The sequence below is a fragment of the Chionomys nivalis genome, chromosome 3, assembly GCF_950005125.1.
Source record: "Chionomys nivalis chromosome 3, mChiNiv1.1, whole genome shotgun sequence".
Taxonomy (NCBI): Eukaryota; Metazoa; Chordata; class Mammalia; order Rodentia; family Cricetidae; genus Chionomys; species Chionomys nivalis.
In genome coordinates, this window is record NC_080088.1 from 16,590,533 (window position 1) to 16,609,216 (window position 18,684).

Genomic DNA, 18,684 nt, shown 5'->3' on the forward strand with positions numbered 1-18,684 from the left:
ATGGAAAGAGGGTTAGAAGAACACTGAGGAAGTTTAGAATATGTTCAATATATTACGATTATTTTATGACAATAACAGGAATAAATTAAATGAATAACAGTGGAAAGTAAAGTTTGAATATTTTATCTTGAAATTATAAAATATAGTAATCAGATATACTACTCATAAATCACTTAAACTTTTTATACAGTGATACTTGTTTTGTATATGAATGGACCTTATTACTTCTATTAGAAACTTTTTTTTAGTTTTTCATCTTTCCTTTATTCATAATTATACTTAAGAGACTACTGATTTGAAAGTATATAACTTTAAAATCACAGAAGCAAGCTGGTATATTTGTTAATTGTTATAGTTGAACACTTTTGTTAAACTACTAAGTGTTGCTTCTTACATGTTACAATATGTGGTCAGTTAATTTTTTTCTAATTATATATTAAGAATATAAAATTATATGAAGGCTGGGAAGCTTAGAATCCCCATGAGTATATTTAGTACACCTTTCATATTAAATATATTTTGTATAAAACATTCCTCTAAATTTATATCTCTCTATGTGCAGATTTGATAGGCTCTTAAATTTGAACACAGTTTCTGTGTGCAGTTAATTAACATGTGAATTCACAAGTGATCAGTGGTCATAGAATAAATGCCAGTGAAGTACTCAAACACAAATGGGACATCTACATCACTCCCTGAACACACAAGACTCAGGGAGCATCACATATGTGATGAAAAATTTGGTACAGCCAGAAATTATGGAAATTTGGTGTGGAATATTGTTGTCTGGATAGGATAGGTCCAATGCAATCATGAAATCACAGTAGCTATGATGAACGGTGCAAGTCTATCAAGTCAGTTAACACTCTTGCATGTAAGTGAAAGGATTTGAGAACTCTACACCTATAACTGAGGAGATACCGGCAGTTGATTACTTCCGAGGAACAGATAATATGTTTAATTTAACGATGTGACTCCTGGCTTGTCTGCCATGCTCCAGTGGATGGCCCTACATCCTGGGCAGTAAAAAGAGAACTCGTGAGTATTTAAAAATAAATAAATAAACATGTAGGACATGAGGTTGAGGGTTCATAGAGAGGAGAAGTTTGATCTGAAATGTGGTGTAGAGTGTGAGTATGAAATAAACACATTGTGTAAAAATCTTAATGACAATACTATATAATATTAAATTGTGGTCAGGCATCGTCTTAGTTTGTATTATCTTGCCATGAAAAGACACCATGACAAAGGAAATTCACTTAACTGGGAGAATTGCTCACAGTTTCAGAGGCTTAGTCTCTTATTATAATAGTGGGGAGCACAGCAGATTTCAGGCAGACAAGGTGCTAGAGAGATAGCTGACAGTTCTACATCCTGATCTGTAGGCACCAGGAAGAGACTGCCCTGGCATGGGCATTTAGAACCTGAAAGTTTATCCTAGAAACTCACTCCTGCATCATAGCCACACCTCCTAATCCTTCCAATACTTTCAAACTGTTACACTCATTGGTATTATTGGTAAATATTATGATTGTATGGGTGTCATTCTTAATCAAACCACTACAGACAGCCTATTGCAAATAGATTTAATCTAAACTAGATATTTAGAAATTTTATAATCGCATTCTGTTGACACGTTTGCAGGTATATTGAGAGAAAAAAATTATCAGTCCACTGGGGTTTCATAAATATTCAAGTGCCCCCTAAGTCAGTACAGAACATGAATCTTTTCAGAAACATATCAATAGCTAATGTGCATTCATATGTATAAGCTGAATTTAGAATTTTATGTTGTACTGTAATACCTTATAGTGTGGTGGTTGGATTACATATTTTTAAGAATTTTTATTTTTTTTTCAGTGATGCCGAGATACATTTGTAGAAAAATAATTGCTAATGATTTTTTTGTTTTTCTTTATTTGTTTGTTTGTTTGTTGAGTCGGAAATCTCTATGAAATATCCCTGGCTATCCTGGAACTCAGTTTGTAGACCAAGGTGGTCTCAGACTCATAGAAATTCATTGGCTTCTGTCTCCCAATTCCTGGAATTAAAGGTATTTACCACCACTATTGGCTATTGTTACTTATACTTAAAGGACTTTCTGAATTAAACTAAGTGATTAGACATAATATATTTGTATACATAGAGTTGTTTAAGATAGTATTCCATAATCCAACTGTATACTAAACAATCTCCATGTCACAATGAAAGTTCTATCTTAGAAAGGAAAAGGAGAAATTTAGAATTACAAATATCACCCAATTTATATAAAAATCACTAATACTATCAATCTTAGAACAATGTGACACTATCTACATTTCTATAAATGCTGGGTTTTTTTCTTATAACTTTGGGAGCATTCAGAATTCAGCTTGCTCATACCCTGACCTGAATGGATAAATCTATTCTATTTTAATTCATATTAATCTGAAACAAATATCTGAACAACTGCAGTTTCACTGCCCAGTTGATGCTTTATACTGCATTGAATAGGAGGCCAAAAATCATTGCATATTTCACCAATGAAGATGCATTGAAAGATTATCTATTATCTGCCCCACACTGCGCCCCCCGTCTGCACTCTATGCGCTAGAACCCAGTTTGCGAGCTTCGGGCAAGGGATTGGAGGTTGAGGAAACACACGCAGAGACAGACTGACACACGGACCTTCAATCGCGGGTACAAAAGCCCCCTTTAATAGCACCATGGAGGCTTAACTACACTGCAGTCAATGGCCAACAGGTGAAAATCCCATCCTCTGATCCTCTAGGCTAGGCACAGCTTCTAGTAACTTCAATTAGAAGGGTCTAGACAGGGAAGAGCAGCTGAAGGCCAGGACTCAATTGGTCCCAACATCATCCATTGAAAATGTGAATTGAAAAAAAAATTGTCTACAACACAATGATTGAAATGAGTATATATCTTCCTCTGGAACACTTTTCAATTACTTCCCTGGTAAGTTAGGTAGAGAAGTAAATTCAGTATACCTCAGATCTATAATTACATTTTTCATGCTTAGTTTTAGTGAAACTGACACTTTTATTTCTACTTTATTATTTTGTTTGAGAACTTCAATCAAGTCACATAATGAATAGAAAACAATATGAAAATAACCAAATACTACTAAAAAGGAAAAAAATTAACTTTAAAGATGGTGTTTGCCTTACAAAGTATTTACTATTAGTTTTTACTTCTGTTTTATTTTATGTGAATAGGTATTGTGCCTGCATATATGTCTGTACACCATTTGCATGTATGGTATGCTAGGAAGCTAGAAAAGGGCATCAAATCCCTTGGTGCTCGAGTTATGATAGTTGTGACCCACCACGTAGGGACTTGGAATGGAACTCAGGTCCTCTGAAAGAATAGCCACCTATGTAAACCACCTATCCATATTTCTAGCACTTGCTTTGTATTTTAATATTTATTATGTTCTTTCTTATACAATTGATTCTGTCCATGATAATCTTTTGAATAAAATATATATTCTTTTGAATAAAATATATTTACTCTCCTGACAAAATATTTATTGAAAACTTTTCAAGTACACTTCAATTAAAATCAATCTGATATAAAACTGCTCATAATGCTAACTAGGTCAAGTTGTGTTGATACAGTATGTAATACCTTGTGTTATGATTGAGCATCCTTTGGGTATACACCCAAAAGTGGTATCATTGGATCACAATCATACAACAAGGATATGTGCTCAACTATGTTCATAGCAACATTATTTATCATAGCCAGAACCTGGAAACAAGTGCTCTTCTACTGAAGAATGGATAAGGAAAATGTGGTACATTTACACAATGGAGAAAATGTGGTACATTTACACAGCAGAAAAAAATAATGATATCTTGAAATGTATGGGCAAATTATTTACCTTGAGGAAGGTAACCCAGACCCAAAAAGGCAAATATCATAAGTGCTCACTCATAAGTGGGTTTTCCACATAAAGAAAAGAAAAACTAGCCTAAATTTCAAAATCCTAGAGAATCTAGACAACAAAGAAGGCCCTAAAAGAAAGACACATGGATCTAATCTACATGAGAAATATTAAAGACAAGATCTCCTGAGTAAATTGGGAGCATGGGAACCATGGAGAAAGTAGAAAGAGAGGGAAGAGGAAGAAAGGGGAGTGGAGAAAAATGTATAGCTTAATAAAAACAATATGTGGGACTGGAGAGATGGCTCAGAGGTTAAGAGCATTGCCTGCTCTTCCAAAGGTTCTGAGTTCAATTCCCAGCAACCACATGGTGGCTCACAACCATCTGTAACGGGGTCTGGTGCCCTCTTCTGGCCATCAGGCATACACACAGAATATTGCATACATAATAAATAAATATTAAAAAAAATAAAAAAATAAAAACAATATGTAATACCATAGCTAATTCTGGCAATATAAGGTATATCTGTGAAAACATTATTGTTTTTAGGGGGAAAATCAGAAAGTTTTTCATAATAATCACATTTTGAGGAAAGACCGTGATTTCAATTTAAAAATATTTTAAAAATTAAAATGAAAAAATAAAATAAGAAGCTGAGCACATTTCACACATCTTTAAACCCCCAGACCACAGAGACAGGTAGATAAATTAGTTTGAAAGCAGCTTGGTTAACAGAGCGGCTCCCAGGACAGGCAGAGCTACACAGAGAAACTCTATGTGAAAATAACAAGAGATATATATAATTTTAATTTTGATCACAAAGTATAATGTGTGAAATTATACAGGTTACTGTAAGTCTTATGACCATTCTTAAAATCATGAAAATAGTTGGAGCTAGAAAACATTATTTTGAGTGAGGAAACACTGACACAGAAACACAGAAAGACAATTATCACAGTACTCATGTACTCATTCATAAGTTGTTTATAAGCATAAAGCAAAAAAATCTAACAAAAAAATCAAAATCCCAGAGAACTTAGATAACAACGAGGACACTGAGAAGGACATACATAGATCTACATGAGAAGTAGAAAAAGACAAAATCTCCAGAGTAAATTGGGAGTGTGGGGACCTTGTGGGAGGGTTGAATGGGAGAGGATAAGCAGGGAGGGGAGAAGAGAAAATTGTAGAGCTCAATAAAAAAATCAGTAAAAAATTTTAAAACTCATGCCATATATATTTTCTTTTTTAAAAAATTTCATTTATCTGTTTCTTTCCTTCCATCTTTCTTCCCTCTTCATCTTCCTTGGTTAATTTAAATGTAAGAGTTAGGTAGTAATAAGTACAAGTTATCTGTTTAGCATTTGTAATTAATATTACAACTCAATGTTGTTATTTGGGAAGTGGCTTGCAGGTCAGAAAAACCCCACCTACAAGTACATATGGAGCAATTAGAAAAGGGATTATTAAAGTGGTAGGGAATGTTTTTTTAGTTATCAATAGTGAAGTCTAAAATATTAGGCCTTGAACTAGATTACACAATTAACTAGGCTAATCAAAATACAGGTGATGAATCTTCAATGCCTGTTGTCACCAAAGCTTTGCAATAATAATCTTTTCTCAAATGATATTATGAAGCCACTGAATACACCCAATTAGGGAGGTAAGAACTACCATAAAGCAGGAGAGCATGTGCAGTCTTAGCTATGGCACTGTCCATACTCCCTTTTTCCCATGTTGTCTGCATTTTGACAATCCTTGCAGTCATGAGAATACCCAGGTTGCTCTTTCCATGTGGGAGATGGGGAATGTGACATAAAGCCTCATGTATTAAGGTTTGTTGAAATTAACATATGAATGTGTTTCTGTTAACTAAAATTCAAACACACTGACAAATTCTGTGAAATGATATGGTATGCATATCTATAATGATGAATAAGTATTATGTATGTGTATTGTGAATAATATTTGATTAAGAATATACTTTTGAGTATTTCTTGAGACACATCATATTAATCATGTCATTTAAATATTTGTTGAACATAACTTAAGGTTTGGTGTTTATTTATTTTCAAAAATGCTATGTAAAACATGATTAACTTAGGAGGTTACAATGCCATTTGGATATTAAATCTGTTCTTTGAAATCTGAAGGAGAAGGAAGGTTTTAATTTGAGTTCTGTCTGAACTACTAGTAATAGCTTATCTCGAAAAGAACTATCTTTCTCACAGAACTTAAAATTTTATTACAGGCTTCTTAGAAATTTTAATGGAAATCTGTCAAATTCTTAGGATTGTTATTTTAACATAATGAAAGGTGAATGGAACAAAATGTGGCCATTTAAACAACAATGAATGCATCAGTTCCAAATAGTAAACAGCATTTGATGGTCTAACTGTTCATGTTACTGGGTATGTTATATCTCAAGGGCTTGCAGTACAAAAATCTATTCTGATAACTACATCAAATAGCAAAACTTTGTAATTTTGTTGAATTTGTCCATTTAATTAAAAGATATAAATTTGTATAAAGGGCACACAAGAAATTATTACATATCTTATAAGTATCTATATAGAGTAATATTTTTACACTGATTTTTACATGTTCCATTCTCTTTGTGTATTATTTAATTGTGATGTTTTATAATTAGGTTGTATGATAGCTGTGCCTTTTTTCCATTAGAAAATGAAGGTTTTCACTGATACAAGAAAAAATAAATATCTCTATATCTGAGGCTTGGGAGATAGTTCAAAGGTTGTGAGTGTGTATTGCTCTTAGAAAGGACCCCAGACAAACTCGCAGTGTCCATATGGCTGCACATAATCTTCTACAGTTTAAGTTGCAAGTGATCTCATGTGCTCTTTTGACCACTGCAGGCACCAAAAGCAAAAATACATGCATGTACGCAAAGCATTCATACACATAACCTAAAAATGATAAAAATATAAAACTCCAGATTGTACAAATTGATCAGCAAAGTGTAAATGGTGAAACCTAACTCCCGTATCTCTTTTTATCAACTTCATTTTATGTAATTAATATGCATTTAAGATGCATAAAAGAAACATAAAAGAGCAATGCTTTTAAAATGTTATTAAGAATTGAAAACTAGGGTATAAAATTATATATATAATTTATTTATATTTTTTAAAAAAAAGAAAATTATCTTTTTCTATTTTACCTACCAATCCTAGTTCTCATTCCCTCTCCTCCTTCCATTCCCTCTATCTTCCCCTTGCAATCCCCATCCACTCATCAGAGAGAGTAAGACAGATTGCTTTGTGGAAGGTATAAGGACCTATCTACTATACTTAGGCTGAGCAAAGAGATTGGGGCTTTGAAAAAGCAAATACAAACAGTAGGGATAACTCTTGGTGCCACTGCCAATGGCCCGGCAGTCTGCTCCAGCCACACAACTGTCACCCACATTCAGAGGGTCCAGTGTGGTCCTATGTTGGTTCCTTTCCTGTCCAGCTGTAGTTGGTGAGCTCCCATTAGCTCAGGTAGACTGTTTCAGTGGGTGTCCCCATAATGGTCTTGACCCCTTTTCTCATATTCTCACTCCTCTCACTCTTCAACTGGACTTTCCAAACCCTCATTCAAACTAATCGAAAGGCAGAGAAAGAACATCACAATTAACACAATCAGAAATGAAAAGGGGATATGAGAACAGACACTGAAGAAATCCAGAGAATCATTCGGTCATATTACAAAAATCCTATACCCCACAAAACTGAAAAAATGTAAAAGAAATGGAAAATGTTCTGGATAGATATAATACATACCAAAAGTAAATCAAGATCATGTGAACTATTTAAAAAGACCTTTAACCTGCAAGGAAATAGAACCAATCATCAAAAGGCTCCCAAACAAACAAACAAAGAACAGGGCCAGATGATTTCAGTGTAGAATTCTACCAGAACTTCAAGAAAGAGCTAAGATCTATACTGCTCAAAGTGCTCCACATAATAGAAACAGAAGGAACATTACCAAACTCTTTTTATGAGGTTACAGTTAACCACAAAAAGACTCAACAAAGAAAGAGAATTACAAACCAATCTCCCTCATGAACATAGATGAAAAAATATTCAATATCATACTGGTAAACGAAATCCAAGAACACAACAAAAAATCTTCAACAAATGTGTAAAATTTAGAACCAAAAGACACAGAAATTTTCTTTAGAAACTCCAAATTGCTTAATTCATTATATTAAATTCCACACTATCAATGTTTTTATAATGCAGTAGGCAATCTTCTTGTACAATTACATATCTTACAAATCATATGGAACTTGTAAATTTAATAATGTAATATATCTTAGTATATCTTTAATAAGGTATAGAAGTGAATATTTTCTATTTAATCATATATAGGAAGGTAAGAAGTAACCAAGACATGCTTCAAAAGCCGATTGGATAAAATAAACTGAAGTATATTGATAAAATGAAATATTATTACTTACTATGAAATTTTATGTGAAACAAACCAAAACACATTAAAGGTATCCTACATAGGTGAAAAAATAACCTACGTTTGCCTCTGCCATAATTTTATGTAGATGGCCTTCTAGACATGGCAAATCTGTGCAGACAGTGAACTGGAAGAGATTTTTCCAGAGGAATAGGGAGAAGAAGGAAAGGGTACATAGATTTTATGCAATGACCCTGTTTTCTGGTGACATGGCAGTGGGTGCAAGTAACACATTTTTCCATAAACACAAAATGTCAACCAGCAAGAGTGATCTCTAAGGTAAGGTAGACTGTGTGATGGCAGTGTGGTTTCACTTTCCTCAGAGGTGGAAGAGAGTCTGATCTAACACATTGACAATGGAAAATGATTGGCATAAAGAAAGGTTTTTGAGAACTTGAATCTTTTCCTATTGATTTAGGTGAAAATCTAGACTTAGTCTGTGAAATAAAGTTCTCAAAGGAGGAAACCTATGACAGCGGTTTAATATTTTTGGGGGATGGCACTATACCTCAGTTGTGGATCTGTAAGAAAACAAAATACAGTTTTTCATCCTTGATAATAGGTGTCATGGTGAGTATAGAGACACAAACATATAAAGTTGATTCTTTAGGACTTTTTCCTATTTTTCTTATCATTGAACCAAAATATATACTACATATATTATATTTCTTCTGACTAGTTAACTTTCTTTCATAAGAATAATATGTACATAAAGCAAAGAAAACCAGCCTATAAACCACAATCCCAGAGAATTTAGACAACAATGAGGACACTAAGAAAGACTTACATAGTTCTAATCTACTTGGGAAATAGAAAAAGACAAGCTTTCCCAAGTAAATTGGGAGCATGGGGTGTTTGGGGGAGAGATGAAAAGGGGAGGGGAGAGCAAGGGAGGGTAGCTGAGAAAACTAGAGATCAATAAAAATCAATCGAAAATAATAATATGTACAGACATAAATTCCAAAACTTTGGATAATTTTTCATTCAATATTTTCTATATGTGCAATTCAGTTTTTGAAAACCAATAAAAATTACATTTTAATTTTTAGCATGTGGTGTCTTTAACATAGAAGTGAAAATTGAAATTAATTAATTTATTCATTGTAAAAGTCTTTTATTTGGATACTTATTTTTGAACATTTTAAATATCATTGTAGTGTTAAAGAAATGACAAGAGATGAAGCACTGTTTGTGTGTCTTACCAAAAATTCTTCTGACTATTTAGGCATCCAAAGAGTGACTTAATTTCATGAGAACTCTGTAATAAGTTTTATTTAAACAAAATTGGGTACTGTTTCCAAATTATTTTATAAGAAGACATTTTTAAGAGTTGTATTTCAGTTATCTCAAAATTGAAAACATTCACTAAAACCCATTTGCCACTAACAACTAAAATTGTTGAGATATTGAATTTGACCAAGTTGAAAATGAAAACACACAGAAGGACAAAAAGGCTGTAACAGTAATAAAGAAAACACATATAACCAAGATTTTCCTCAGTTTTCTTTATTACAACAATGGAGAAGACACAGAGATACATAAAATAAAATGACATTCAATACACTATGGAACACATGCACAAGATTACACATAGCACTTGGAAATATGTGAGGGTGTTAAATAAGTGATGATACCAAGGACAATACATTTATAACACGTACATATTGCCAATAAAATAATCTGGGATGAAAGCAAATGCAATTAAAATGATCAAAATAGTTTCAAACACAAAAATTATACATAAAGCCATTGTAAAACTATGAGCGAAATATTTATAAATAGGTTTGAATTGTGGATCTTACTTAAAGAAATAGCTTTAATTTACATTGCTTGAAAAGACAAGGAGTGAATATTGCCCATTAAGTACACGCATGGAATGTAAATGAATCAAGTAGTGTATTTAAAGGATTCTACATTTTATAATTATTCAACTGTATACTGTCTTTTCTAGAATGAAGTGATAAAGAATATACTAATTCATTTTGAGTATACAAAAACTAAGAAACTGTTGACAGCTAAATATATCACAATCAACGCTAGTTCACATTTAAAATGAAGTTTAGGTATATGTGGATGAATGCATGACTGTACTTCCAAAGAGATAAAGTAAATACCAATGTCCCAAGGATGTCAGTCACAAGTCTGTGTTCCACAAGATCATTTAAAACACATTAAGCACACATATTCATTTATACTCTGTCAATACTGTTTTTTTTCAATTTCAACACATTTGGATAGATTGGTTTAATGAAATGATCTACATTGTGTGTGGCATTTTCTAGCAAACATTTTAGGGTTAGAAGTTAGTAACTCTTAGTTAAGGAGATTCAGTAAATGATTGCTAAATTTATCCAGTACATCGTCTTAGACAAGGTAATAAATTTAAGTTTTGTAACATAAAGAAAAACATGAAAGTCATTATTGTCTTATTATTGTACTTATAAATTAGCTTTACACTAAACATACATTTTGACATTTGTATAAAATTAATACAATTTTAAAATATTGGTTATAGAATATTAGCCTGATTTTGTCAGTACTGAAAAGAGTAACATAATGAAAACTTTAAAATACTAATTTTACTTTATTTTAGTAAAATCTCCTGGAAGTCAAATTAACTCTGTATTTATATATGACATAATTTGTATTGATATTGTCTTTTAATTTAAAACAGTTTCAAAATCAATTCAAAAGCTATTTAAAAAACTGTTATATATTTAATTGCTTGAAACAAACAAATGTGATCAAACCATTAAATGTGTTGGACTATCAAAATTTTATGATATATTTCTCTGTAACTACTGGGGCAGGTACACAATTTGTATGTACAATTAGCAGAAAACAAAGTTCAGGACATACACTCATTTCTAAACAACAGAAAATAAATGTCAGAAAGGGTAAATTGTTTTTTATAAATGGTGATATAATTATAAAAATATGTTTTTGAAAAGAAAAAGGTTACTTAGTTTCACTTAATTGATATAGGAAAAAGTCAGAGCAACCTATACCAATAAAAACAATCATTATAAAATACCTAAAAATAAAATTATTTATATTAGCTACCTCTATATATGTCTATGCATTTATGGATTTGCATCATAATATCAGAGAAATATGAATGACAATAGTTAATGCCACAAATGATTTATCTAAAATTCTCAATGCTTCTAAAATCACAACAAAATTAAACAACTTTGTATTTTTAAAATAACTTTAAAATTATTAAGGTTTTACTTTACCAGTAATTCTTATATATTTTCTGAAAAGAAATGTTCTCATATATAATGTTAAAAATTATCCTTGAAAATAACATTAAAATATTACTTTCTTGCATTGGCATAATGTTATCCATCTTGAATTTCCAATTTAAAAATTATTTTTTATTCTCAATGTGAGAATATCATATAATAACTGAATGTTTATGTATCTAGATACATTCATCTTGATTTAATTGTACATGGCTAATTTTTGTGTACAATACGCTTGATGAATAAATAGAATGGGCAAATCAAAATATAGGAGAACCACTGGAAAAAAATCATTACATTGATTTAAGTATAAATAAATCCAAATACATGGGCAATGTTAAATGAACAATATTTGAATAAATGGTAGTTATCATTTAGCTTCATTACATAATTGTAAAGTGTTATACATTCTTCTAAATAATTTCAAACACAAATATGAATATTTTAAGTCTCTTAGAAAATGAATTCTGTGAGAGGATTAGTCATCAATAAGTAGAACTGAAACGAATTATACTTATATAGATAACACATTGTAAATATTAATATAATGTTTTAAATTTATTAATATGTGTTCAGTAAAAGCATCAAATTTTCAAAATCATACTTGTTAGGTGTTGTTATGTATACATGCACCTTTAAAATATTTGAAACAAAGGATATTATAAAAGTATGCTTAGTTATATAAATTCACATAATTATAATGAATAGGATTTGTAATGCCAATTTGTCTGAGGGAAGAACCTACTGCTATCTTCTAGGCATCTATTTCCAGAACACAATGGCTTAGTAAATAATAATAATAATTTTATTTGTGGGGGAGTCCATTGAATCTAAGTTCTAAGGTTACTATGCCAGAATTGGTAAGAAAAAATGGACATTCTGCAATGAATAAAAAGATACCCTGATATCATACATATACATGCAGATTACACGGAAAATCATGCATAAGCAAATTCACTTAGCTCCATCAGAGAATGGTTAAAAACTACTGAAATATGTTAACACTGGGAGTTGTTATACACATATTGTTAGACAAAAATTTCTCTTATTACCTATAACAGTATATACTATACTCATGTTAATACACACATTTGTATATGTACACCTTCAATAATTAAATTTATTTAAAAACAAACAGTAGAAAAATGATTGATAGGAACAATGGAGTATATGATATTTTATGATTTGTTTATCATTGATCATATTGCAGATGATGGAAGACTGATCTGAAGTAGACAAAAGGGTAAAAAAAAAAGCAAGGTTTTTGTTTTCACACTGTACTGAAGCTGGACAATAAAAGATAAAACCCATCAACAAAAATCTCACCAAGGCATAAATAAGTATATAATTTCTGTGGTCCTTTGAAGCAACATAATAACTTCATTATTTAGTATTTTGTTCCTTCAATTCTGTGATATAAAACACCAACGCATACAGTGGTTATTTTGAGTGCTACAAAATGATATGTTGTGTATCTGTGTAACTTTGACCTTGAGTGTTCTTTTTATCACTCTTGGTAATTCTGAGTTGTGCTGCTTAAGCTTCAAAATCAATTAAAACTAACTGACTAGGCACATACATCATGCTTCAACAATCATTTCAAGATAAGTTAAATAAGTTGTAACTTTTTCTTGTTAATTGACATCTTTCAACATATTGAAATGATTAAACTATGCACTAAAGAATGGAAAGAAATATGTTTACAAATGTTGCTTTAATTGTCTTCATTCTCAATATAATATATATATATATATATATATATTTTTTTTTTTTTTTGATTTTCGAGACAGGTTTCTCCGTAGCTTTTTTGGTTACTGTCTTGGAACTAGCTCTTGTAGACCAGGCTGGCCTCGAACTCACAGAGATCCGCCTGCCTCTGCCTCCCGCGTGTGCCACAACCGCCCAGCACAATATTTTCTACTCATCAGTAATGAATGTATCAACTCTTAAGGGAATACTAAGGAATTTAGTGCAAAGTCACAAATAGCTACATCATTAAGAAAGTATGGCTCATGTTATTTTTCCAAAATTAAAAAAATTCCAGAATATTAGCTCGATTTTCATATCCAATGAATTGGATTTGTTTTTGCTATGTTTCAACAACAAGGAAAAAAATTATCCTTGAATGGATCATATTTTTAGTTTATTTTGTCAGCTATGAGACAAAAACAATAGTTGAAAGCAAAGACATTTTAAACCACAAATTAAAACAAAACTGATTGTTAATTCATATCTAATCTTGTTGGACCTCACATAATTAATCATATATAATAATAATAATAATAATAATAATAAATAATAATGTGTTTGGGTATCCCAAAAGCACAGAGAACTTACAGATAAGCAAATGCGTAATTGTGGTGAGTGAATCTCAAAAACTAAAAATTAGTTGATTTAGCAAATAAAAACTGTTATGTTTGTCTACAAATGGCATACCTAAGCAAACGTGTGTGTTGTGTTTAAAAACAGATACCCTTCATGTCTTTCTTCAAATTGCACTTCTTTTGAAATTTTGAATACAGCAGGTTCTTGTTTGAATCTCATTTTCATCTCCTTGAAAGTATTACCTATAATATTCATTTCTTATTTTGAAGCTTCCAAGGACAGTGACTGTCTGGCATTCAGAAAAATTCAATATGTAATTGCATACGCTGTCACATCTGCAATACTTGGTTCCAGCTAAAATATGATGTAAATTTACTGTATTGAGCAACATTTCAACATAATGACATTAAGGTTATTTATTACAGACAATGGTGGAGAGATAATTTTACTTAAGAAATCATTAATTGGATATTCTGATTTAAAGGAAGATAGTTCATTTTTGCTCCTTCAGACATTATCTCAAAACTGAAGAAAAGAAAATAAGAGATATATGTATCCAGTATAACTTGATATCAAGTTTGTATTTTATATAAGTGGTAAAAACTATAAAATGTTATACATGTTCATTAACCAGAAATTTTCTTTAAACAGTTAAAAGACTAATAGAGGTGACTCACAATTTTGTAAAACCACAATTTTTACATGCTTAATACCTAGGGATGTTGATTATATTTGCAAACTAACTAAATAAAAAAGGACTGGTTATATAAAATGCCTAAGTTCAATGTACAACAGACATTATTTATAGCAATGTCTACTTTGCGAAATGAAGGTTTTGTATCAAAGCATATTGTTGTTAAAAATAGTTGAGAGAATAAATATTTCTGGAATGTTTTTATGTTGGTAAGGACAGAAAGAACCTAGTTAAAAACATAAATTGGACTGCAAAAGATTTTGGTTATACTATTTGATTATTCTGTTGCTACTCTTCTCCTTATTTCTGTTTAGGCAATACCATAGAAGACAATAACATTAAAACAAGCAAGACAAACTCATAGTGATAATGAGAGAAAACCCAAGAGCGTTCAGCTGCCATGACTGGCCTCCATTTTCACCTGTATTCTCTTCACAGCAATTATCTGCATGATGAAAATATTTTTGAACATAGAACATAATAAAATAAATAACAAAATAATTAAATTGTAAATGTGAAAATAAAACAAAAGAAATAAAACAACAGTAGGAAAGAAAAAAAAGAGAAAAATTAATGAAACATGTACACATATCTATTAACATTTCTGTAGAAAAAATTACTTTGACACAAGACAGTGATTAAAACTTTATAGAAAATATTTTTAAAATAATCATTCATTGTAAAAAGTTTATGTAATGAAAATTATCAATGAGGTTTATAACGTGGTAATCTTATATCATTTTTGTCATTTTTTTAAAAAATTGTTACTATTTACATTTATATGTTGAACATAAATACTGATAAGAAAGAAGTCAATAATATCCCATTGTGAATTATAGCATTCATAGTACTTCAGTATACATAAACCTCTTATAGTCCACAGTAAAATCTACTATGATTAATTACCATACAGATTTAAGAGTAATAATTAATACTTGAAAAATTGCCAACTGTCATAAAATGTAAGTGAATGTACCAAAGACACAGATTTAAGGAAAATAAAATTATACAAATTATCAATTTGTGCAGTCAATTATCTACTGTCATACTCTCTATACCTTATTGAACAATTTCAAAATTGTTTTGAAATTAATGATCTTGAACATAATTTATAATTTTGTGTTTCATTATGTGCTAAAAGTTAATACTGTCAGGTTGTAGTGTCAACATTTGGACACCATTGAAAATTACAGAGAGCTGCCGGGCGGTGGTGGCGCACGCCTTTAATCCCAGCCCTCGGGAGGCAGAGGCAGGCGGATCTTTGTGAGTTCGAGACCAGCCTGGTCTACAAGAGCTAGTTCCAGAACAGGCTTCAAAACCACAGAGAAACCCTGTCTCGAAAAACCAAAATAAGAAAAAAGAAAATTACAGAGAGCTAAACTTAAGTTCTACGTTGTTAGACCATGATTTCATGATTTTTCTAAACTTATTTTGTATTCTAAAGGTAATATGAATTATAGGAAAGCATTTTTATTTGCCCTTCAAGTAATTGCTTCTTTTTCTGTTCTTATTTATTTAACCATCCTTGAAAAGATTCGGTTTCTTTGAATTCAAGTAGAAATGACACAAATATAATCTGATAATTCACTAGAAATATCATGCTTAATGTTCTTGACTATAAAATGATGTGGGAGTGTCATATATCAATCTGTTGATTTCATTGGTTAAGTAATAAAGAAACTGCTTGGCCTTCATAGGTTGAAACATAGGTGGGTGGAGTAAACAGAATAGAATGCTGGGAGGAAGAGGAAGTGAGCTCAGACTCGACAGCTCTGCTCTCTGGAGCAGATGCCATGCTCCCCTCTCCCCGGCAGATGCAATAAAGCTCCGACCCAGGATGGACATTGGCTAGAATCTTCCCAGTAAGCACACATTGGGGTGCTACACACATGAATAGAAATGGGCCAAGCAGTGTTTAAAAGAATACAATGCATATGTTGTTATTTCGGGTATAAAGCTAACCATGCGGGAGCCGGGCAGGACGAAAAGCAGGCCCGCAGCTCATAGTACAGATGGCGCCCAGACATGGGGCACTGAATCTACAGAAAGCCTGAGAAAGCTTGGGAAAGAATATAGTAACGCATGTTTTCTTGGTAGCAGCAATTTCTTGGGTCTGTTCTGCCTGCTAGAGGCAAGCAAGCGCTCTCATCTAAGAGAGCCTTCCTGACTCAGCTTCAGCTGCAAAACCCTGCAGCTCATTAAGAGGTCCTGCCACGAAACACTTAAATGGTATTGATAAAAGCTGACTGAATGCTTGTTTGTTTTCGGCCATAGCAAAAAAAAAAAAAAAAAAAAAAAAAAAAAAAAAAGTTGTGCTGTTTTAAAATGCTGGCGTTCTGGTCCATCCTGCCAGGGCAAACTCTGACTCTTTGAGGCAGGAAGGCCAACTACAGAGAAAGGACTTGAGTGTTGTCTGTGGATATAGTATCGCAGCTTGTTTGCTGGCAAGGACCTTGAAACGCCACAGAGTTGTGGTGGTAAACATGGCTACAGCCAGTACCTACACCATGAGGCTGGAAAGCTAAGGAATGGCCTGGATTTAGCTGGCAAAGCCACGCCTTTAATCCTACCCATATTGTTCAGTAATTTAAAGGCTCGTGTGGTCAGGAAAAGAGAGAGATACAGTAAAGAGAGATTCAAAGACAAAGAAAACTTTAAATGATTTACAGTGTGTTTAAAAATATATGCAGGCTGAAAGATAAAGTTCTTAAAAGTAAAAAAAAACAAAAATAAGGAAGTAGTTGGGTGTGGTAGTACACACCTTTAATCCCAACACTTGGGAGGCAGAGGGAGATTGACCTCTGAGACTTCAAGGTGTGGTAGCACACGCCTTTAATCCCACTGCCTGGGAGGCAGAGACAGACAGATTTCTGTGAGTTCAAGGACAGCCTGGTCTAAAGAGTTATTCCAGGACGAAGATATACAGAAAATATAAAATAAAAGTAAAAGTAAACAAAATAGAGTTAAAATAAAGCTGCACAAAGATGGAAAATACACAGAGAATCTTGATACTGTATGCTATTATGCTCTCTTTGAATTGTTTTAATGCTGAGGAAGGAGCAACAGATGCTAAAAGATAATTGTTTATAAATGCTGCTGAACTAATCCAAGATAGATATTTTCAAAATACCTTGACTTCAGAATTTGGATCTAAGGATATGATATTTTGGAAAAGAGTTTCTTCTTTTGTTTTCACAGAGGATGAGACTCTTTGGATTGCTTCTATTTCAATATGGTATGATAGACCACGCCCTCCTGAAGGGTTGCTGTGAACACCTTCAAAAAATTACTTTGCTCAACTGCCGACTGAGAGGAACCTAGCACACAGATTATACCATGAAAGACCTGATTAACAGCGCCCCCATTCAGCAGGAAGCAGTTTGGAGAGAAATAACTGTGCCCATATTCCCAAATATTGTTTATAAATGTTTTTTTACATTTAAAGGGGGTTATGATATAGGTATGAATAATTTGCATTGATATGGATTTTGCTTTAGTGATTTAGATTTAAGGTCAACTTTGTTATATGTATATGTATTTCTGATCTTGATTAAGGTATTGTGATTGTGTAGTTCACTTAAAAATGTAATGTATATAGGTTGTTAATGGATAATTATCAATAATAGTCAAGCTTGTAGTCATGTTAGTTAAGATTTTCTAGATGTACATAGATATATTTTAGATAGGCATTCTTCATATCTTTCAAAGATTATAGAATATGGTATTTTAAATGTTTTAATAACAGGGTTTTTCATGACAATGAGACACTCTGCTCCTGGCAGCACCAATCTACTTCAAGCAGAAGATGGGCATCGAAGAGGCACCTTATGGAGTTTGATAGCCATTTGGGCAAGAAACTGCTCTTGCCTGGACTATTGCATAAACTGGACACAGAGAACCCGCAGAGAGAGGACTACTGAATTTGCCTAAAGGTGAGATGATCTTTCGGGGTTTCTGATTCATGAAAGAGTCTGCAAGACATTCTGCAGGACACAGCAGATAGTGACTGAACTGCCTTTGAAATTTCCTGCTTCATGGAAATATCTCTGGATACTAT

General features: G+C 32.2%; 1 protein-coding gene across 2 annotated transcripts in view; it reads right to left on the reverse strand.

The window, feature by feature from the left end:
- The window catches only part of Ncam2 (neural cell adhesion molecule 2), a 403,308-nt gene that overhangs the window by 16,710 nt on the left and 367,914 nt on the right, over nt 1-18,684 (reverse strand). The window contains exon 16 of one of the 2 annotated variants that reach the window (XM_057765380.1): nt 13,573-15,072. The exons of the other annotated variant lie outside the window; for it this stretch is intronic. Within the exon in view, the coding sequence (XP_057621363.1) occupies nt 14,966-15,072 (107 nt within the window). The 3' untranslated portion in view covers nt 13,573-14,965. Of the gene's footprint in view, nt 1-13,572; nt 15,073-18,684 lie in introns of those variants that run through there. 2 annotated transcript variants of the gene reach the window in all.